The sequence below is a fragment of the Anabas testudineus genome, chromosome 5 (genome assembly GCF_900324465.2).
Source record: "Anabas testudineus chromosome 5, fAnaTes1.2, whole genome shotgun sequence".
Lineage (NCBI taxonomy): Eukaryota > Metazoa > Chordata > Actinopteri > Anabantiformes > Anabantidae > Anabas > Anabas testudineus.
The window spans coordinates 24,698,754-24,721,316 of record NC_046614.1 but is presented as its reverse complement, the minus strand read 5'-3'; the positions used below and the strand labels follow the sequence as shown (position 1 = coordinate 24,721,316).

The 22,563-nt window shown below is 36.7% G+C and overlaps 1 protein-coding gene across 4 annotated transcripts; it reads right to left on the bottom strand.

The window, feature by feature from the left end:
* Nucleotides 1-1,521: 1,521 nt before the first annotated feature.
* On the bottom strand, nucleotides 1,522-18,745 carry LOC113154784 (butyrophilin subfamily 2 member A2-like). 4 transcript variants are annotated; one of them, XR_003298060.1, is made up of 8 exons: nucleotides 18,494-18,745; nucleotides 12,620-12,943; nucleotides 11,069-11,091; nucleotides 9,667-9,697; nucleotides 7,377-7,655; nucleotides 4,606-4,706; nucleotides 3,125-3,894; nucleotides 1,522-2,766 (listed from the first exon to the last, which is right to left on the bottom strand). XR_003298060.1 is itself a non-coding variant. In XM_026349163.1 (7 exons), the coding sequence occupies exons 1-7, from the start codon at nucleotides 18,594-18,596 to the stop codon at nucleotides 3,829-3,831; spliced, it is 927 nt and encodes a 308-aa protein (XP_026204948.1). In that variant the 5' UTR covers nucleotides 18,597-18,745; the 3' UTR covers nucleotides 1,522-3,828. The 4 variants fall into 4 exon arrangements, 1 of the variants encoding a protein (XP_026204948.1); XR_003298061.1 differs by having other exon boundaries at nucleotides 1,522-2,731; XR_003298062.1 differs by having other exon boundaries at nucleotides 1,522-3,249; nucleotides 3,740-3,894.
* Nucleotides 18,746-22,563: the final 3,818 nt, after the last annotated feature.

Sequence of the window (22,563 nt, the reverse complement as noted above, 5' to 3'; positions counted from 1 at the left end):
GCTTCCGGACTATACTTTCAGTGCAAAAGCGTCTTAAGGTATTTTACCCATGACTCAGGAATTCTGCACGAAACAGATCAAATCACTGTTTGCCATAATATGCCATCATCACAGTATTTTATTCACACACTACGTTTAATCAAATTCAGCAAACTTACTGCACAGTTCTGTTACTCCTTAACTCCAGCTTTCTTAAAATGAAACTAAACATTTCACGTTATTTCTCCAGAACAAAAATATTAACTAGATAGATTAAAAAGAAAACGTTTCTTGTTTATTCAGGCATGTATCGATATAAACACTGAACAGGAATGTCTCGTTGTAATAATAATATATAATAATACATTTATTTATAGAGCACTTTTATAAACGTGTTACAAAGTGCTTCACACAAAGCACATGAAGAGAGTGCGCAGGCGCGAGCAGTGCTGCAGCCGATTACAGATGTTCTCTTGCTTGTGATGTCTTTTCTGTATTTTATGCCCCCCTCTGTAAAGGTTGGGGGAACTGATATTTTCTGTCATATAATTGCTGTCATTCCACCCTAGACTAGAATTATTGACCCATTTTCATTCATCTCACATATTCTGAGTTCTATTGGTGTTATTTTGTATTTATGTTGGTGTTGGATCTTTTCTGCTTCTATTTCCTTTTCTTACAACTGTAACGAAGCAAAACAATTTCCCTCTGGGATTAATAAAGTAAATAAATAAATATAAATAAATATTTTTTGAATCTTTGAATGATGAATATAAGCGACAAAAAAAAAAACACATGTAGCCCAATTAGACCAACTTGAGCAAGCACTAGGCAACAGTGGGGAGGAAAACCTCCCCCTAGAGGAAAAAACCTCCAGCAGAACCAGGCTCAAGTTAGACGGCCATCTGCCTCAACCGGTTGTGCAGGAAACAATAAACAGTAATACAAACAAATCTTAAAACAACTACAGATACGTTGTTTCAGAATTTGGGGGCTCTAACTGCAAAAGATCTGTCACCTCTAGTTTTGAATCTAACAACATAGACATACAGAACACCTCTTCCAGAGGATCTCAGGCTACGTGCAGGCTTAATAAGCTTTAACAGCTGGGGGAAAGACCATGCAAGGCTTTAAAAGTTATTAATAAAATCTTAAAATCAATCCTAAAACATACTGGCAGCCAATGTAAGGAAGACAGGAGTGATGTGATCGTATTTTCTTTTTCTATTTAAGAGTCTTGCAGCTGAGTTCTGAACAATCTGGACATGATTAATAGATTTCTGGCTGAAACAGGTGAACAGACTGTTACAATAGTCAAGTGAGGAAATAAATGCGTGTAAGATTACTTCAGTGTCATAAAATAATAGAATTAAATGTATTTTGGAGATATTTCTAAGATGATAAAAACATGCCTGAACAAGCTTTGTGACATGATGCTCGAAGTTAAGTTTACTATCAAACCAAACACCAAGACTTTTTGCAGTGGGCTTAGAATTAGCTAAGAGAGAATCTGTGCAGGGCAGAATGTGTTTAGCTATACGTTGTGGACTGATAACAATTATTTCTGTTTTATCAGAATTCAGCTGCAGGAAATTTTGAGCCATCCAACTTTTTATCTTTATACACTCGTTTACAATCCTGTTTCCCATTGATAAGGAACCAATGTCTGAAAAAAATGGTAATGTTAAACTAAAATAACAGCAAAATCAAAGTTAAACAACAGTAAACTCAATAAAACTGGCAATACCCTTTAGTAGCCTGACACATTTTTTATTAGATCCATAAATATTAAAAGTCTTTAAGAAATTCAGGCTTAGTTTATGCATATTTCTGTAACATGCTGTTAGTGGTGTTTTTTTCCTATTGTTCCTAGAGTTGCTTTGGGGTTTTAGGGCTAAACCATCACTGGAGGAAATGTGTTCTGTTAATAAGCTGATGCCTTTCTCTGAAAAACAAGTAACATTGTTTTTCATGTTTTGACTTGTTGAATTCTTCTGAAATAAGAAGGTGGCTCATCACTGTATGTTATTAGAATATAATATATAATATAGTATGTTATTAGAAATATAAACTACTTAATAAAAAGGTGCAGGTACCTCAAGAAGAGCACATTTGGTTTTCTGTGCTGAGCTGCAGTGGAGGGACACAAAGAAAGCATTTTATACTGAAAACACTCGAAATATCCACTTGATTTGTGTAACCCACACTGCTGGAGCATCATATTAACATGTTAATTTTCACACGATAATTCAAAAGTGTAGGGCTATTTAGATGTAAGTTTTACAGAAAAGCGTTTCTTTGTCAAATCGATCAGAAATACAGTGTAGACATTTTTTTTATTTTAAGCTGTTTGTCAACATAGATGTACTAAGGTCCATTTCTGCATAAAGTGGCTGGATAGTTTGACATTGTAATATAAATTATTAAGTACTCTTTGAAGTTACATAATGAAGCCTGCACCATTAGTTAACAACATAAATATGTCGGTGAATTCTCAGACTGACAAACAGAAGTTAACCACAGGCTTTGAACCTGGTGTAGCATCTACATGAAGCCATGCAGAGATCTGAAAAGTGGTGTAACGTGTCCTTTTTCCTGATCAAACATGAGACGTGCTGCTGCATTTTAGATCATCTGGAGGTTTGACGGTGGAGCTTCTTCTTGGAGAGGTTAAGCTCAAGATGCCTCTCTCTCATCCAAGCAGCAATGTCGGCGAGGGAAGTGGAGATGTGTAGTGAGGTAATGGAGTCATCTGGTAGAAATGACAGGGACAGAGCTGTGCGTCATCTGCATAACAATGATAGGAAAAAACGTGACTGGATGATGGAACCTAGGGATGTTGCATAGATGGAAAAAAGCAGAGGACCAAGAACTAAGCTCTGCGCCAGTGGAGAGGCAGGGAGAGTTAGAAACCTGCTGATGCCAAGATACCTTGAAGATGTGCCTAGGCAAGTGGCACTTGAGCCAGGTCAGAGTACCAGTGCCAGAGGATCTGGTGGTTAACTGTGTCAAAGATTGCAGCTAGATCAAGGTTAAGACTGTCACAGCTATTGCAGCCCACACGATTCCACGACTGTTAAGAGTGCTGTTTCTGTGGATTAACCACTATTCTAACCTAATCTGGTTGACATCTAGAAGGTCGTACCTAGAGAGGAAGTCAGTCAGTTGATTGAAGACTTCTCATTCAAGGGTGTTGGCCAGAAACGGAAGAAGAGAAACAGGTCTGTAATTCTCCGCAAGGGAGGGGTCAAAAGATGTAGGGTGGACCTGCTTAAAGAAGGTGGGTAGGATTTACATTACCAGCCCTGTTTTTTTAGGCATTTCTAAAATATAGCATTAATGAGAAAGGGATACACATGAGGTCACTATTAGGTACGCTTCTTTCATAGCATATCACATATCACATTCTGTCACCATTCAAGAAGTAATAACAGGATTTTTATTTTGATGCATTCTGTTCAAATCTCATATATTTGAAGATACGGAGAGTGGCAGTATTTGCAGCATCCATCAGCATTACATTTTGTAATTTTTAAAACATTAAGTTGACAGAGGGACAAACTCTAATGTGTGAATGCAGGATCTCCTATATACCTATCTACCATTATGACATCCAAAGACCTTTTGCCATTGTTTAATGAAGTCTACTTGCATAATGTCGGTGAAGGTTCTCAGTCGTCCAAGTGAAGTTATCTGGAATTGTCGAGTACAACCATAACCTAAGCAGAAATCTAATCTTTACATTATGACCAGGTCTTACCTCTCAAACGACCTTCTTAAGAAGATGAAGACAGAGGCAAAAAAAAAAAAAAAAAAGAAGTACAATAACATACATGTAGAAAATCAACTTTAAGATGTCTGCTTTTGGTCCAGTGGAAATTGTTCATCTTCAGGTGACAAATTTCCTGTATGAACCTGTAGTAAACAATACAGAAGTACATTAATAAAAGATCTAAATAAAATCAGCCTTGATAATGTTAATACTAAGTTTTTGGACAAAAAAAATTAGTAGACCCCAATGTACAACCTCAGTGTAAGCTGTTTTTATTTAAGAGATAAATTAGCTTTAAGCTAACTGTAGTGCGATATATCAAATGGCAACATTTATGTTTAATATTGTATTTTTTATTTTTTTTCCCCCATTTATTTTGCAATCATGTTAGCTGCATGAACAAGTTGTAAAAAACAGGCATGCGCTCTGTCTAATCATCTGAAACATCAATTATTTTAACACACAGCTATGCAGATGATATTCTGATCTTTCAATGTCAAACTAAAAAACTTAAACTAAACACTGAATGGTACACAATTTTCTATGGATAGAAAATGATTAGAAAGACTAGATTCCCTGTTGTGCATTAATGCTAAAAGTAGAGTCAAGCTTTGTTGTCCTGGGTTGTTAAGCTGCCTAAATAATAAAATGGGAGCGTGTGTGAGGTGAATATATAAGTTTCACCTTTTGAATGTAATTGCAAAAAAAGAAAACATTTTCACAATATTTTTTTTAAGATGCACTACTACATATCTACAGCAATAGATACTTAATACTCTAACCGCAAGATAAAAAAAGTGTTTTGTTGTCTGGTCATTATTAGTATGTTGATATAGTCCATGATTTAAACTTACCTCTACTGGATTTTTTTTGTAGCACTTCATTACAAGTATAGTTATGACTCCACCACCAACAAAACTGAGAACTGTAACAATAATCCATATAGTGGGGAACTCTGAAAATGATAACAGAATAATTCATGTATTTTTAATTTACACTACTTTAAACTTCTCCCCACTACATTGTAAGGGCAGCTATACTCTTTACTTAAATCTTATATACACAACATATAGACAATAAACAAGAAAAACAAATGATAATAAAACAATAAAATTCAAAACTTACGTCATTGTTATTTGGCACAGTCTACAACATAATTTATCTGAACACATGTATTACTATTTCTATATATTATTATTATTATTATTATTATTATATAATTCAAACTGAACAAATCAAGCTTTCATACTTGAAAAGGCTGGTGATTTGTTAAGTGTCATATTCAACTGCATGCAAAAAATTCTCAAAAAAACAAATTATGAGATTATGGGCTGAGGAAAGAAAACAAAAAGATAGAGATGTCACTGAATGTTCCTAGAGACACAATGAAAAGCAAAGGTTAAAACTTAAAATTAAAAAACAGTGGCTAGATAACCTGGATTATTCTACTTGGAAAACTGCAAATATTACAATCACATAGCTAGAACAGCATAAGAAGCTGCAGAAACACTAGAAATCATTTTCAAATAAAAAAAATGATAATGCTAAATTGTAATACATATAGAGGATGCTAAATGGCTATTTCTGCTCTTACAGTTGGCAGACGATTTTATCAAAGTGATTTACATCTGACATATAAGGCAACAGCAGGGTAAAGGTGTAAGGGTCTTGCCTAAAGACCCTTGCTGGAGTCAGGCCATTGTCAGGATTTGAACCTCTGTAGCATGGAGGGCAGCGATCTCACAACTACACTATCCAGTCGATGTGCTTGTGTCTGATAATAAACTTCTGACATTACTCTTGACTATAAACAGTAATGTCAGACAGGTGACAATAGCAGTAAATATGCCTACTGAATTATACTACTCAATAAGTTATATTAATAGTGCAGAATATGATGAGAAGACTGACAATCACAATAAAAACTTCTTCTATGTTGCCCAATGCTGTTCAAGTGGGATTCCTGGGTTTTCTATATAACATTATTGTTACATTCAATGAGGGCTTAAACTTTAAATTGTGAAATACTTAAGATGACTTCTGTTGTGATTAGATGCTATATAAATAAACTGAATTGAATTCTTAACCTGAATTTAGTTTTTTTTAAATGATTTATAATGTACCTGTGTAGTGTAGTGTACCTGTACCTTATTTGATTCTAGTTATATGATCATATTAAAATTGACCAGACTGTTTTTGCTTTTACATGAATGCCCTAGCTGGAGATAAATGTTAGGACTCTTTGAAGAAAACACTCCAAAACACCAAGAGATAAGCTGAACTCTCCTTGCTGTCTATGTCACAGGTTAGTCGTGCAGCATTTACCAGTCACGAGATGTAAGCCGGTTAAACATGAATCAGCTTGGTGGTACCAGAAAACCTGGTAGCAGATGTGGTAGTCTGCAGCATTCAAGAAACAGCGCTTTCCCCCTTCCTGTCCTCCTACTACACTTAGGACTTCAAGTACAACTTCCTCTACTGTCACCTGTAGAAATTCTCCAATAACACCGCCAGTGTTGGCTGTGTATCTAGGGGGAAAGAGCAGGAATACAAGTACTGACTTTGTTGACCACCTGCTCCTGAACACCATCAAAAAAAAGGAGTTGGTGATTGACTTCCACCAGAAACTTCCACTACCCATGCGGGTGAGCATTCAGCAGTCCATCACTGACATTGTGGACACCTTTAAATATCTAGGTGTTCACCTCAACAATAAACTGGACTGGACTAATAACACAGATGCCCTGTACAGGAAGGACAAGAGTCGCCTCCATCTTCTGAGAAAACTGAGGTCCTTTGGTGTGTGCAGGGCAGTGGTACGGACTTTTTACGACACTCTGTGGCTTCTGCAGTCTCTCTATGCTGTCATGTGCGAGGCAGGGAACAGTACAGAAAGAGACTTAACAAGTTTGTTAAGAAAGCTGGCTCCATTTGGGACTGCCCACTTGATTCCATTAAGGGGGTGGCAGACAGAAGGATGTTGGAAAAACTGACATCCATCACGGATAACCCCTCACACCCCTTGCATCACACTGTGGAGCTTCTGAGTAGCTCCTTTAGGACAAGACTGTTACACCCTCAGTGCAAGAACGAGCGCTACCACACGTCATTTCTCCCCACTGCCATTAGACTGTACAATATATCACTACAGTAACACACAAACACACTGTGAATATGTAACTTCAGCTGTTAGGCAATATGTAGTATTCAAATAATATTAGTCTCTAATAATATAAGTCTAATGAATGCTGTTTTTACATTTAGCCAGTTGGCAGATGTTTTGTAAACAACCTACAAGCAAGGTACAAGGCGAAGGAGAGTAAGAGTAAGGAGGTCTTGCCTAAGGACCCCTTTGGAGATAAACCACAGCCAGGGCAGTGAACTTAACACTAGACTATCCATCTGCTTTATGCTTGTTTGCTACCATGTCATGCATTTTTTTCTTTCAGGTCTACTACAACCCAGAACTAGAGGTTTCTGTCCCCTCCTCTGCCATCAAATTGACTACTTTCAGTGAAAATTCTTCAATGAAGTCTAACTGCAAAACCTGTATGTGCTTTACATCACTCAAATCCTTGTGATCTCTCCTACTTAAATATAAAAACACCACAAAAATGAAGCTCACCGTTAATATACACATGGGTCTTAGTATCAGTTTCATGGTAGATTTCCTCCTGTGTGGCTACACAGCGATAAGTGTCGGTCTTGCTCACAGTAGTTTGGAGGAAAACATTGTAGCTGTCATCATTTTCTGTCACTTGTGGCTCTTCAGCAGGAAGGATGTTTCCAGAACTGTCCTGCCACTTTAATTTAGGTTTTGGAGAAGCACCTCGAACCAAACACTGTAGCAGTGCCTTATCCTTTGTTTGTTGAAGTATTATGATAGATGGCTCTGAAGCTGCACCTGTGAACATAAACAAGAAAATATAAAGAAAAATTACAGCATTAGACATGCAATACTGTGTGCCGTTTTTAAATCTGCAAACCAACTATTTCCTACTTAAATCTTCACAGAAGCACATATACAGTATACCAAGATGCTTTGAACATCCCTGAAATCCCTATCAATTTCCTCTGATACAAACTGTATCTTGAGCTGAAAATAAAAAAATATTTTTTTACTTACAATACAATACAACTTAGTTATAAAAGTTATAAAGCTAAGTTTACATTACAACCCTAATGCTTATGTCTGATGTCAGATCTGATATATTTGTGTTGACAGTTAACAGATGGTTACTTTGTATAGTGATTGACATTTCCAGACACAGTATGTGAAAGTAGATCAGATCTGATATGAAGAAATATATATAGTTCACACTGCAAAACAAACAACCATATCGTAGTTACTACTTGGGTATCTAAAATATAAAAAACCCTCAAACTTAACATAATAAACTTCATAAAGGTCAATTTACAGAAGAGCTGTTTTGTTGAACTGATCAACAGTCACCCTTTACCAAAATAGTCTTGCATCTGAACAAAGATTTTACTGTAGATTATTTTACTTTCTAGAAAATAAAAAAAGAGAACGGTAACTAACAATTTAGCTAAATAACTTACATGAACAAAAGTAAATTCTAAAGAGACAAAAGGTGAAACTACATTTTCACCGTATTTTTAATGGGGGGGGTTTTAAGGGACACTCCACTAGTTTTACACATAAAGATCATTTTACAACTCATTAACATTGTAATCTCTACAACCAGTTCAACCAAGTGTGGATTTGTAAATAGCTACTTCATCTGGTTACAGGAATCAAATCTTAACCAGAGGCTTATAAGGGAATGAAAACAGAATTGGTACAGGCTGTCACCGTTTCAGCCTGGCACCAGGCTAACCTGGATTTTCCTTAATTTCCCTCACTTTTCCACCTCACTCTCCCTCTGCTCACAGCAATCAGCTGAAAATTGGACTCACCTGTGCCCCCTTTCCCCTACAAAACTCTCCTCAGCCCTTTCCCCTCTGTCAGTTCGTCGTTGTTCCCCCCTCTGAACTTTTGGACTTTACCCGTTTCCCATGTGAGTGTTTTCCTGCCATCGTGCAGTGGTTTTGGTTTGTACTTTGGTGTCTTGTTTTGTTACTTTGTTCCACACCATTTTGGTAGTTTTCGGTTGTGACTTTGTCTTTGTTTTCCCGGCCTGTTTTTGTAGTGTCTGTTGACACCCCCCTTAGTTTCTCTGTTTTGTTTTTTTTTTGTACTTCTCCGTAATAAATCCAGTTTTCAGTTCATTCCTGCCTCATCCCCCTCCTTAACTGTGACACAGGCAGCCAGTGGACAGACGCTGCAGGACTAGCTTTGTGTTTGTTGTCATCTGAAAGTAGCCACAGATTGTAGATAAATGTTGATCAGAGTTACAACTGATCTCCAGTCTCCGTAATTATGATGTTGAGATGGAAACGATTCAAAAACAAAATGTGTTCTTTTGTGTTACTGACATTAAATTCTGGTATAATCAGTGCATTTAATTAGTAAGAATAATTGCCTTCTTTGTGGCTACAGAGTGGTAGTGATTGGTTTACAGTAGTTCACAGTAGTTTGGAGGATTAGCTACAACCTTTTCTTTGTGAGGCATTTCTTTAGCAGCAACGATGTTTCCTGAACTGTACTGCTCCTACTGTATATTTTAGAATTCAAAGAGGAACCTCAATCTAGAAACAATTCAATTATCACATTAACACATTCACAATTAAACAGTTGTGGTAAATAGACTATGCCTGAAGTATATCGTACTCTTTACAAAGCATATTAGAATTGATCAATGGTCAAAATGAAACATTGTCACATTCATTCAACAAAAGCACAAACCTAAGATATGTTAACGTTATAAGTTCCGCTTTATGGAGACAAAGGTTTATGTTTTACATGCAAGTGAAATGCAGAGAACAATGGCGTCATCAAAATCATGACTCACCTCGGATGCTTTCGTTTCTTCGATCTTTTAACCTTTTAATGCGCGGAGGTTGGAGGCGACCCGACATTTAAATAAAAATGAAACAAATAAATATTTTACATACGTTTACATTTACTGTAAACATCAATCTAGTTATGTTTACCTCGTTTAAAAGCTGAAATGTTCGTTTCTTTAACAGAGTTATGAATCTAAATCAAGAATTTACGACATAAAAACTGTAGCGTTGTACTTTACGGCAGTGAACAATTGGCGGCCTACTAGCTAACGTGTCTGGTCGGACTTAAAATACATTTATAGGTCCAAAAAAACACATTTATAGACAAACTCTGGCTCTTTTTAATAAACAAAACTTAACAGATTAAATCCAGCTCGTTGAAACTCAAGCGGGGTTTAAATTAAAGCAAAGTAAAACGTAATTATTTCCGTCCTACTAGTTTTAACGCTGCTCCTCAAACTTTAAAACAACAACTTGTCGGTAATGGTAAGAAGTCTACAAACACTTCGACCAATGACGTTCAGCATCAGTGAAATCGGTAAACACCCACGATTAAAATAAACCAATGAGCATCTTTCTCCAAACTACTGCCACCTAAGTAACGGGCTTTTAACTCAATCAACCAATCGGAAGAGAGCATCCTTACACTATCTCCACGTGTGCGTTACTGACAGCTCATGTCGTCCAATAGAAAGTCAGGACCGTGAAAACAGTCTAGATTTATAGCCGGTAAAATTACCTGTTTGACCATATATGGAGGTTTATGTAGTTGAACTTCCTGTGGCAGTGGGACGATCAAATAACAGAGAAAATCGTGTTAAACCTGTCAAAACAGACCTTTATTGAATATATCAAGTAATATTAATCTAACCTAAATATTAAAACAACGTCTTATAGAGAAATTTAACATTTAGGTACATTTTATTGTATTATAAAAGGGTTTATCAAGCTAGTTTTTGACTTAAGATTAATAACTTTAGATACGTTTTGTGGAGCTGTGCAGTGATCTGATACTCTGTGCTGCACTTTCTTTTATATCTCAGAGCCACCCACTTCTGTCTGTCAGCATGAAACTTGGTACAGAAAATGCTGATGAGTTGAGAGAAATATTGTGGAAATTTCAGCATGATGGTCCCTATTATGACTGATTTACAGAATTCCCAATGCTTTGTGGAAAAAAGAAAATAAGAAAATATTTCTTATTTTAATGTTTGATCCTTACATAATTAATCTATATTCAGGTTACAATTCAGACTAACACAACAAATAAATGCAGGGTGTTTACTTTGCAGTGATGCTGAGGACATGTATCAGTTATGTATGGTCTTAGAATAGAAAATCATTTAAAATTAGTTTGTATAAATATGTGGAAATGCACTGTGACTGTAAGGGGCTTTAACAGGTTAAGTTAAAGCGCTCTGGGTCAGGATCTAAAAGAAAAAACAGGACATTGTTTATCTTATTATTAATAATACTAAATTAATGATTAATTAGTATGCCAAAACAACAAATTTCCAAAACACAGCACACATGCAATATTGGAAACAAAACCTAATATTATATTAAATCTAATCTTTTTTCATATAAACCACATTAAAGCATAAAATGTTTCTAGTTTCACCATGGGAAACACAATGGTTCTGGATAAATGCTGTCACATACATAGTTTTGCTCATTAACAGCTTGATTTTCTAACCTAGAAATTTAAAAACGGCTATAAAAATACTCCCATTAAAGTGCAAAGGTTTTGTAACAAATGAATAATACAAATTTTACCTCAAATAAAAAAGAAGAAACAGATGGAACAATATATTTGTCTATATCACTGAACTTTTTAAAGTGGATATTAAATGCTTATTAACATGCAACTTTATTAATCAATCTATTAATACATGAATTAGGTTGGAAAATGATAGAACCATTACTTTTTTTTATGGCGAGCACTTCAGCACATTAGGAACAGAAGACCTAATTTATTGTGACATAAGACTTCTTAACCCTGCAGCTGCAAATGAAATGCAAAAATGTAAATGTTTTTTCCCCTATTATTAGGTCTAACAAATAACTCCACCAAAGCTTGTTAGGAAACCTGATGCTGCATTGACCTCTATTAGTTGAAATGTCTAAATCTACTTAACACGTCACAAAAAGTACAGAAACATCATCGTCTGCTCTGTTGCGTTCAGTTATGTTTTGTGTAGAAATTTACTGCTGTATAGAAAAAAATGTTGTCACCAAGCTGGCAGCATAAGTTATTCTGTAAACTGGAAAGAGACAAAAGAACAAAAGCAGCTCAGTGAGGATGAACTTTGATGAACTACTGATTGCCTAATTCCATTGTAAGTATATATATTCACAATAAGTATTCATAAGTTCACAATGAAAATATAGTAATGTTGAAGAATAAACAATTGTTTTTTGTTTTTAGACACAGTATCCTAAAATGACTGTGCTTGCACTTAAACTAAGAGTTTAGAGAAAGTGGTAAACATGACTGATTACATGTCTTAATGGTGCAGAAAAATGATTTAAAATACATTTTATTGGTGTATTCCAAAACCAACTAAAGACGTAGGATCTGGAGGAAAATGGAACACTGCACCCAGTAAGAGTGCGTCTAATTGTTATCTGCACATTCACAGGTGCATTTACACTGTTTACATAGCCTGATGCAGTTTGTCCTGTAAATCCAGTAGTTTATTAACAGTTCTATTGTACAAACGGAACAGAAACTAATCCACCATCAAGAGAAAGTAGTAAAAAATAATGTGCAGAGAAAGTAGTGACAGCTACAGAATGTGAGGACAGACAGGATCAACATCTAGAGAAAATGAAATACGATGCTATGTTCGTGACATGTAAAAACTGTAACACAACTGCAGTATTCAGCCTAGTGATAGTGTGAGAAAAGACCTATAACCACAATAAAAGTCATGACAGATTCATTAAACTACTCACCAACAACAAGCTTTATGTTGGATGTTTGTTGATTTGGGAAAGTACAGGTGTAACTTCCAGTGTCGGCCATTTTTGTGTTCTTTATTTTTATGGAGGCGTTGCCGTTCTTCAGCTCATCTTCAAAATGAAGAACTCGACCTTTGAACTGCTCATCTTGACCTGTTCTGCCTTTACCGTAATAAGAACCATCAGCGTACAGGAACACCTCCTTCCCATCATCCTTCTTCCAGTCAAACACCTCTTTCTCGATGTTCTCCTTCCTGCTGATGGAACACGGTAAAATGGCGTCGCTCTTTTCTTGCACAGCTACAAGGACGCTTGGTTCTGAAAGATGAAAATCAGAAAACACCTTTTCATGTTACCTGAAGCAAAAGTATCAGAAACTACAGAAGCAAAGTCTGATATTGAAGCCACTGAAGTGAGAAAAACATTCATCAGATTCATGAAGAGGGGAAATTTATTAATGTGATTAAAGTCCAGTCCTACATCAAACATCTGTTTATATGTCCATCACAGAACCTGTTTAGTCAAACACCTGTTACCTAAATGACAAAGTGGCTGCAGCTCAGCTGATGTTCAGTGAGTAACAAGCGTTTAACCTATCGACCCACTTGTCTCCTACATCAACATCAGTCTCTCTGTGACCTACAGCATAAACATCTGGTTAAAACCACAAGCTGCTTCTGATAAACCCAGTGGACTCTAGCACCAACAGAACCAGAACACATCTGAATCTGTTGTAGAGAAACAGGAGGAAACAGAACAGAACTGAAACCACAGCCCAACTCCTAACTAGTAGAACATTTACTGAAGATATCCTACAGAGTCTAATGCAGAGTTTACAACATGAAGAGCTGTGGTGATAACTAATGTCCCACATGGTGCTGCTCAGAGTCACCTGAGGACGCTGCTCTATTCACCTGTTCTGTAAACAGTCTCTCACCTGTCAAACATGAAGCAGAAACACCAACTAAACCACAGCAGCTGAGTCAGCGTCACAGAACAAACTCCAGAGAACTCATTAATCTGCAGTTATAACTCAGATCAACAGTAAAGACGATTCTTTAACCTTCATTTCTTCACCTCTGTTTTACACAGCCTCCATTACTTAGGAATTTGTGAGCAGTTAGTAAAACACACCCTTTGACAGTTAGATCAGGTCATAAATAAGATAAAACTCTGAGAGCTCATTGTGTATTAGAGGCAGTTAGTGTTTCCTCACTAACAGGTTTTACAGCCTGGCTGCAGACAATAAGTGTGTGTGTGGGAGGAAGTTTATCTACAGGTCATTATCTTATTTATTCATTTATCAGGTGCTACTGCAGCTTCAGAGTCAGACTGACTGAGGCTCCAGTGATTCAGCACAAAACACCTTCACAAGCATCTGAAGGAGTTAATGAAAGAGAAGATGGAGGTGATGTAAGAGAAGCTGCTGTAAATCCAGCTGCGATTTGAGTTATATCCATGTTCATTTTTACATAATAAAAGCTTTAAATACCACATTCTTCTCCAGTGTTTCAGTGTTTTAATGTAATTAAACTGCAGATATTTGATATTTGATGTCAGACACAGGTCCAGTCGCTGCAGCTCGTCCGGTTTCTCGGAAACTGTGTAAAGTCTGTTGATGATAACAGGATGGAGACGAGTCTGCAGCAGGAACCACAACATAAAGTCAGAAACAACAACATAAAGTCAGAAACGACAACATAAAGTCAGGAACAACAACGTAAAGTCAGAAACTAAAACGTAAAGTCAGAAACGACAACGTAAAGTTAGGAACGACAACGTAAAGTCAGAAACGACAACGTAAAGTCAGGAACGACAACGTAAAGTCAGAAACGACAACGTAAAGTCAGAAACCACAACGTAAAGTCAGAAACAACAACGTAAAGTCAGAAACAACAACGTAAAGTCAGAAACAACAACATAAAGTCAGAAACAACAACGTAAAGTCAGAAACCACAACGTAAAGTCAGAAACCACAACGTAAAGTCAGAAACCACAACATAAAGTCAGAAACAACATAAAGTCAGAAACAACAACATAAAGTCAGAAACAACAACATAAAGTCAGAAACAACAACATAAAGTCAGAAACGACAACATAAAGTCAGAAACAACAACATAAAGTCAGAAACAACAACATAAAGTCAGAAACAACAACATAAAGTCAGAAACAACAACATAAAGTCAGAAACAACAACATAAAGTCAGAAACAACAACATAAAGTCAGGAACGACAACATAAAGTCAGAAACGACAACATAAAGTCAGAAACAACAACATAAAGTCAGAAACGACAACATAAAGTCAGAAACAACATAAAGTCAGAAACAACAACATAAAGTCAGAAACGACAACATAAAGTCAGAAACAACAACATAAAGTCAGGAACAACAACATAAAGTCAGAACAACACTAAAGTCAGAAACAACAACATAAAGTCAGAACTACAACATAAAGTCAGAAACAACAACATAAAGTCAGAAACAACATAAAGTCAGAAACGACAACATAAAGTCAGAAACAACATAAAGTCAGAAACGACAACATAAAGTCAGAAACGACAACATAAAGTCAGAAACGACAACATAAAGTAAGAAACAACAACATAAAGTCAGAAACAAGAACATAAAGTCAGAAACAAGAACATAAAGTCAGAAACAAGAACATAAAGTCAGAAACAAGAACATAAAGTCAGAAACAACAACATAAAGTCAGAAACAACAACATAAAGTCAGAAACAACAACATAAAGTCAGAAACAACAACATAAAGTCAGAAACAACAACATAAAGTCAGAAACGACAACATAAAGTCAGAACAACAACATAAAGTCAGAAACAAGAACATAAAGTCAGAAACAACAACATAAAGTCAGAAACAACAACATAAAGTCAGAAACAACAACATAAAGTCAGAAACGACAACATAAAGTCAGAAACAACAACATAAAGTCAGAAACAACAACATAAAGTCAGAAACGACAACATAATGTCAGAAACGACAACATAAAGTCAGAAACAACGACATAAAGTCAGAAACGACAACATAAAGTCAGAAACAACAACATAAAGTCAGAAACGACAACATAAAGTCAGAAACGACAACATAAAGTCAGAAACGACAACATAAAGTCAGAAACGACAACATAAAGTCAGAAACAACAACATAAAGTCAGAAACAACAACATAAAGTCAGAAACAACATAAAGTCAGAAACGACAACATAAAGTCAGAAACAACGACTAAAGTCATAAACGCAACATAAAGTCAGAAACGACAACATAAAGTCAGAAACGACAACATAAAGTCAGAAACGACAACATAAAGTCAGAAACAACGACATAAAGTCAGAAACGACAACATAAAGTCAGAAACGACAACATAAAGTCAGAAACGACAACATAAAGTCAGAAACGACAACATAAAGTCAGAAACAACATAAAGTCAGAAACGACAACATAAAGTCAGAAACAACGACATAAAGTCAGAAACGACAACATAAAGTCAGAAACGACAACATAAAGTCAGAAACGACAACATAAAGTCAGAAACGACAACATAAAGTCAGAAACAACAACATAAAGTCAGAAACAACAACATAAAGTCAGAAACAACAACATAAAGTCAGAAACAACAACATAAAGTCAGAAACGACAACATAAAGTCAGAAACGACAACATAAAGTCAGAAACAACAACATAAAGTCAGAAACAACATAAAGTCAGAAACGACAACATAAAGTCAGAAACGACAACATAAAGTCAGAAACGACAACATAAAGTCAGAAACGACACATAAAGTCAGAAAAAACAACATAAGTCAGAAAACAAAAACTAAGTCAGAAACAACAACATAAAGTCAGAAACGACAACATAAAGTGAGAAACAACAACATAAAGTCAGAAACAACAACATAAAGTAAGAAACAACAAGATAAAGTCAGAAACCACAACATAAAGTCAGAAACCACAACATAAAGTCAGAAACAACAACATAAAGTCAGAAACAACAAGATAAAGTCAGGAACGACAACATAAAGTCAGAAACAACAACATAAAGTCAGAAACAACAACATAAAGTCAGAACAACAACATAAAGTCAGAACAACAACATAAAGTCAGAAACGACAACATAAAGTCAGAAACAACAACATAAAGTCAGAAACAACATAAAGTCAGAAACAACAACATAAAGTAAGAAACAACAACATAAAGTCAGAAACGACAACATAAAGTGAGAAACAACAACATAAAGTCAGAAACCACAACATAAAGTAAGAAACAACAACATAAAGTCAGAAACCACAACATAAAGTCAGAAACAACAACATAAAGTCAGAAACAACAAGATAAAGTCAGGAACGACAACATAAAGTCAGAAACAACAACATAAAGTCAGAAACAACAACATAAAGTCAGAACAACAACATAAAGTCAGAAACGACAACATAAAGTCAGAAACAACAACATAAAGTCAGAAACAACATAAAGTCAGAAACAACAACATAAAGTAAGAAACAACAACATAAAGTCAGAAACGACAACATAAAGTGAGAAACAACAACATAAAGTAAGAAACAACAACATAAAGTCAGAAACAACAACATAAAGTAAGAAACAACAAGATAAAGTCAGAAACAACAACATAAAGTCAGAAACCACAACATAAAGTCAGAACACAAATAAAGTCAGAACAACAAGCATAAGAGTCAGACAACATAAAGTTCAGGAACAAACAACATAAAGTCAGAAACAACAAGATAAAGTCAGAAACAACAACATAAGTCAGAACAACAACATAAAGTCAGAAACGACAACATAAAGTCAGAAACGACAACATAAAGTCAGGAACGACAACATAAAGTCAGGAACGACAACATAAAGTCAGAAACGACAACATAAAGTCAGAAACGACAACATAAAGTCAGGAACGACAACATAAAGTCAGAAACGACAACATAAAGTCAGAAACAACAACATAAAGTCAGAAACCACGACATAAAGTCAGGAACGACAACATAAAGTCAGAAACGACAACATAAAGTCAGAAACAACAATATAAAGTCAGAAACAACAACATAAAGTCAGAAACAACAACATAAAGTCAGAAACAACAACATAAAGTCAGAAACAACAACATAAAGTCAGAAACGACAACATAAAGTCAGAAACAACAACATAAAGTCAGGAACGACAACATAAAGTCAGAAACAACATAAAGTCAGAAACAACATAAAGTCAGAAACAACAACATAAAGTCAGAAACAACAACATAAAGTCAGAAACAACAACATAAAGTCAGGAACAACAACATAAAGTCAGGAACAACAACATAAAGTCAGGAACAACAACATAAAGTCAGAAACAACATAAAGTCAGAAACAACAACATAAAGTCAGAAACAACATAAAGTCAGAAACAACATAAAGTCAGAAACGACAACATAAAGTCAGAAACAACATAAAGTCAGAAACAACAACATAAAGTCAGAAACGACAACATAAAGTCAGAACGAGCTCCGCTGATGAGAGAAACTGCGCATGTCTGTTTCACACTGCGATGAATCAGGATGATGATGCTGCGGTAAATCGACCCCACCTGAGTTTTATTAACCGTTGATTTCATGGAGCTCCGTTCTGATTTTAGGATCAATTCACATCATATTTCTTTGATTGTATTAAAGTTTCATTGATTCCCGTGTGACAGGTGCAGGTTCTTCCGTCTTCCTGATACTAAAGTGCGCAGCAGCCAAACCGGACTCCAGCTGCAGGTTTCATTCAAATAAACGACATCACACTTCATAAACAAGGAAATAAATAATGCACAAGTAAATAAACAAGTCGGACTCAGTCTAAATGAATTCAGGGTTTTACCGTTTCCATCAGCAAACGTTGGTCCGGACTGAGTCAGGAGGCAGAGACTCAGAAGAGGAAGAAGCTCCATAGCTGTCGGAGTCCGAACATGAACCATCAGCATCAGATGAACATGTGGATGTGAAGAAGCTCCAGCTGTTCTTCTCACAGGGTCCGGTCCGTCCGGTCCATCTGGTCCATCTGGAGAGGGTTCAGTCAGCTTCCGCAGAAGAGACACTTCCGGACTGAACCTTCACAGAAAAAGCTGCTGAACGTCTGAATCTGAGGGCAGGACAAATAATCGGTAGCAAGATGGAAAAACAGGGGTGGACAGGGAAAGGGGTGGAAGAAAGCACGCGGCGGGGCAGGCGCAGAAGGGGGGGAAGCGGAAATTTGAGGAGGTGTACGGTGATCAGAAAGGTAAGGAAGAAGTGGGAATGGTGAAGCCAGGATAAAATGCGGAAGCTCAGAAGATTAAGGGGGATAACAGGGGCAACGGTATATGGAGAAATTGAAGGACTGAGGTTTGTAAAGAGATGATTTAACATGTTCATGCCTTTAAGTACACATCTTTGGTGTCGTGAAGATGGTGGTCAATGAGGCCAGCACTGTGGTGATTCTGGATCTGCATATTATCTCGAGGATCACAGCCTGAACACTTTCCTATCGTAACACCAGACTGAAATGTGCGAACGGTGACAAAGACGATCGGTCTAGCATATCCACAGTATGCTTGTTCTTACACCTTATAAAAAGTCCTTTGTACAGGGTGATATTGTTGTCTGTTTTTTGATAAATTTAAGTAAACAGTAACATGAAAATTTCAAATTCAGGATAAACCCAGTTCACAGTTCCTCTTTTAACTGAACACTTACTTTCTGCTCCTGCTGACCTGAACTTTTCCTAAAATAAAAACTAAACATTTCAGCTGTTATTTCTCCAGAACAAAATGATTAACTACAGATTAGGAAATAACAAGTTCACTATTTACTCAGACCTGATTTATTGTAAAAATCCCCTCATTGTCTCATTAACCTTCAGTCACGTTATTTCTTACAGTAAAACAGAAGGAACACACTTTGAACTGACCTGAACAAGCTCCTGAGCTATTTAACAGTTGTAATATCAGTATTGGTTCAGCTGTGTTTACACTGTTATTACTGTTTAACTGTTTGTCATTAAGCTGATGCTTTTCTCAGGACTTGTTGTTCAACTTGTTGATTCTCTCTGAAGTGAGAACTTGGCTCATCACACTGTATTATTAGCCAAAGTTCCTCCATTACATGTTTCAACTATCAACCACCTTTATCAAGAACGAGTTGCTTCAGGCCTCGCTGAGCTGCAGCAGAGATTTTCATTGTACCATTAATTTGTACCATAATTATAAAAATAAATACGAAAATGAACCTACACTTGTTGGTATTGAAGCCCTTGTGTGAAGCTCGAGCAGAGGGGAGAGATAGTGATGGAAACATCCTTCACTGAAGAATCAGAGGTCCCAGAAAGAGCAGGCAGCTACGATGTTATCAACCATCAGACTGAAGCTGAGGTCTACGTGTACGTCAGTGGTAAGGGTCTTGTATCAGCCTCCTTATTTCTGAGAAATTAAAATAACTCCAGTAAAATCTGTAGCTATGCAGATGAAGTCGTACGTCATGCACAGAACCTCAAAACCTCTCTACCTTTCAGCTCTGTTGCCTTTTTTTCTTAGTGGAGGTTTTCAGGTAAAATAAACCCATCTAATGTGGTACAAATTAAAACTTTTCCATCACAGGTGGAGGTGTCTGCATCACTGCATTGGATTGTATAACGCCACACAAACTAGTTCCTACTCTGTTGTTAGAGACATTATCAGATAACGAAACCAGCTCATCACAGAATATAAAGTAAAGTTTAGTAAGTGATGGATGGAGAAAATATGTTAGTCCAGAAATGCAGTTTGGAAGCTGCACTTGTTTTAGTGAAACCCTAATTACATTGACTGATATGTTATAACACTGTTGTATATAGTGTGTAGTAGAAAATATTTCTTACATCAGACAAGACATTTGATGGGATTTTATTTTTAACAGTCACTGTATCTCCAACCACATGTGACGGGACGCTGCTGCACTGTTTGGTCCGAGGAGCTTTTCCAGAACCAAACTTACAGTTTCCTGCTAATGAACCACAGGTCATAGAAAGAGGAGAAGCTTCAACATCATCCTCCAAACGACTGTGACCGTGAAGCCACACAGGAGGAAATCAACCATCAGGTTTCTACTGAGGTGCTGGTTCCTGTGTTTGAAATGCAGCCTTCACATCAAAGTGTTAAATCCTGCAGGTTGTAGTGGAGGATTTGTCCAGTACTGACTGCAGCTTTCTAAAGAACATTTAAAAATAGACTCCACAAGCTAAAAAGGAAATATTACATGTGGCTGTATAATCAATAATCATCATTTGATTTAAATTCCTCTGGTAACTTTCCTCTGCAGGTCACATGTTACTTCATCTGAATGTCCCCCTCCTGTAAAACATCCAGTTTCTTCATCATGTGGTTCAACACTTCACAACAAACACTTCACACGTCAATGTGTCCTCACTGTTCACTGTTCCTCCTCCAGTTTCTACCTGTTGTGAAATAGGTAGCAGTGTTTACACTGTTATTACTGTTTAACTGTCATTAAGCTGATGCTTTTCTCAGGAAAATGATGCTTGTTGACTCCCTCTGAAGTGAGAACTTGGCTCATCACACTGTATTATTAGCCAAAGTTCCTCAGTTACATGTTTCAACTGTCAACCACCTTTATCAGGAACAAGTTGCTTCAGGCCTCGCTGAGCTTCAGAGACCTGAAAAGTGGTGTAACCTGTGTCCTTATTGTCTGATCAACAATTAAACCTGCTGATGGTGTTTAGATCTAGATGGAGATGTCGCCCTCTAGTGTAGAGAACTGGGAGCTAAAGAAGCTAAAGAACCATTTATTGAGATATGTCACTTGAAAAACACAACAAAGTTCACGACTCTTTAATTGTACATGTATGTTTTGATTTTCCTTTGATTTAGTGTCTTTGTTTTCTGAGAACACTGTAATACAGACACAGAACAGTCTATGATCTTTTCTTGAAACTGTAATAATTCACAGGTTCAGTTTTGAAGCCACACGTCGCATCACTTCAACAAACAAAGGACTGAGTGGAGAGACGGTGATGAAACATCCTTCACTGAAGAAGACTGTTGGTTGGTCCGAGGAGCAACAGCAGGAAACCAACCATCAGACTGAAGCTGAGCTCTACGTGTACCCTTAGTAAGGTTCTTGTATGATCCTCTTTATTTCTGAGAAAGTAAAATAACTGTAACTATGCAGACGGAGTCGTACGTCATGCAGAGATCCTTAATACCTCACTACTGTTCAGCTCTTTTTCTCTTAGTGGAGGTTCAGGTTATATTGTGACTTGGTCAAGACGCCACTTCACAGAGTTTTCACGACAAAGACAGGAACACTGGTCGCTCAGAGGCGGGTTTCAGCTTCCTCAGTTCTCAGAAACGGGGGCCTGTTCACACCTGGTCAAACAGGAACATCAGCAGATCTTCAACAACACGTACGCTTGTAACTGTGCACGGAAACATGTCAGCACATTAAAATAAGATCATCACTTAGACACATGGTCAAAATGAACTTTTCCATCACAGGTGGTGACTGCAGCTTTATAAGGAACATTTAAAATACAGACTCCACAAGCTAAAAAATTAAATATTACATGGGGCTGGTTAATTAATAATAATCATTATTCATTACAGGAACATTAAGTACATTCAGTGTTTGTCTTTGTGTCTGCTGTTCTCTGAGCACAGATGTTCCACATGATGACGTTCCTCTAGTGGTGTCACTAAAGGTTCTACTGTCATTGGTACAGAGACACCAGGTCGGGGCATCGCTGTTGGACTGGTGCAGAAAGTACCTATTTGATCTTTGACCTCGAGGTTCCACACAGCGAGAAACAGTGACGACTTAGCTTTGGTATCACACACCAAGTGGGAAAAGTAAAAATTAATGTGACTTATTTTTATTTTGATGCATGTTATTGACCATATTTAGGACGAGCTGCAGACA

What these genes read in the sequence shown, in the direction of transcription:
- LOC113154784 (XM_026349163.1), bottom strand. Translation starts at nt 18,596, where the DNA reads ATGCTGATGGTTCATGTTCGGACTCCGACAGCTATGGAGCTTCTTCCT. An exon ending in CTGACCCAGAGCGCTTTAAC is followed by an intron (nt 9,698 to 11,068) that starts TTAACCTGTTAA and finishes CGCATTAAAAGG; the next exon opens with TTAAAAGATCGAAGAAACGA. An exon ending in ACAAAAAAAATCCAGTAGAG is followed by an intron (nt 3,895 to 4,605) that starts GTAAGTTTAAAT and finishes TGTTTACTACAG; the next exon opens with GTTCATACAGGAAATTTGTC.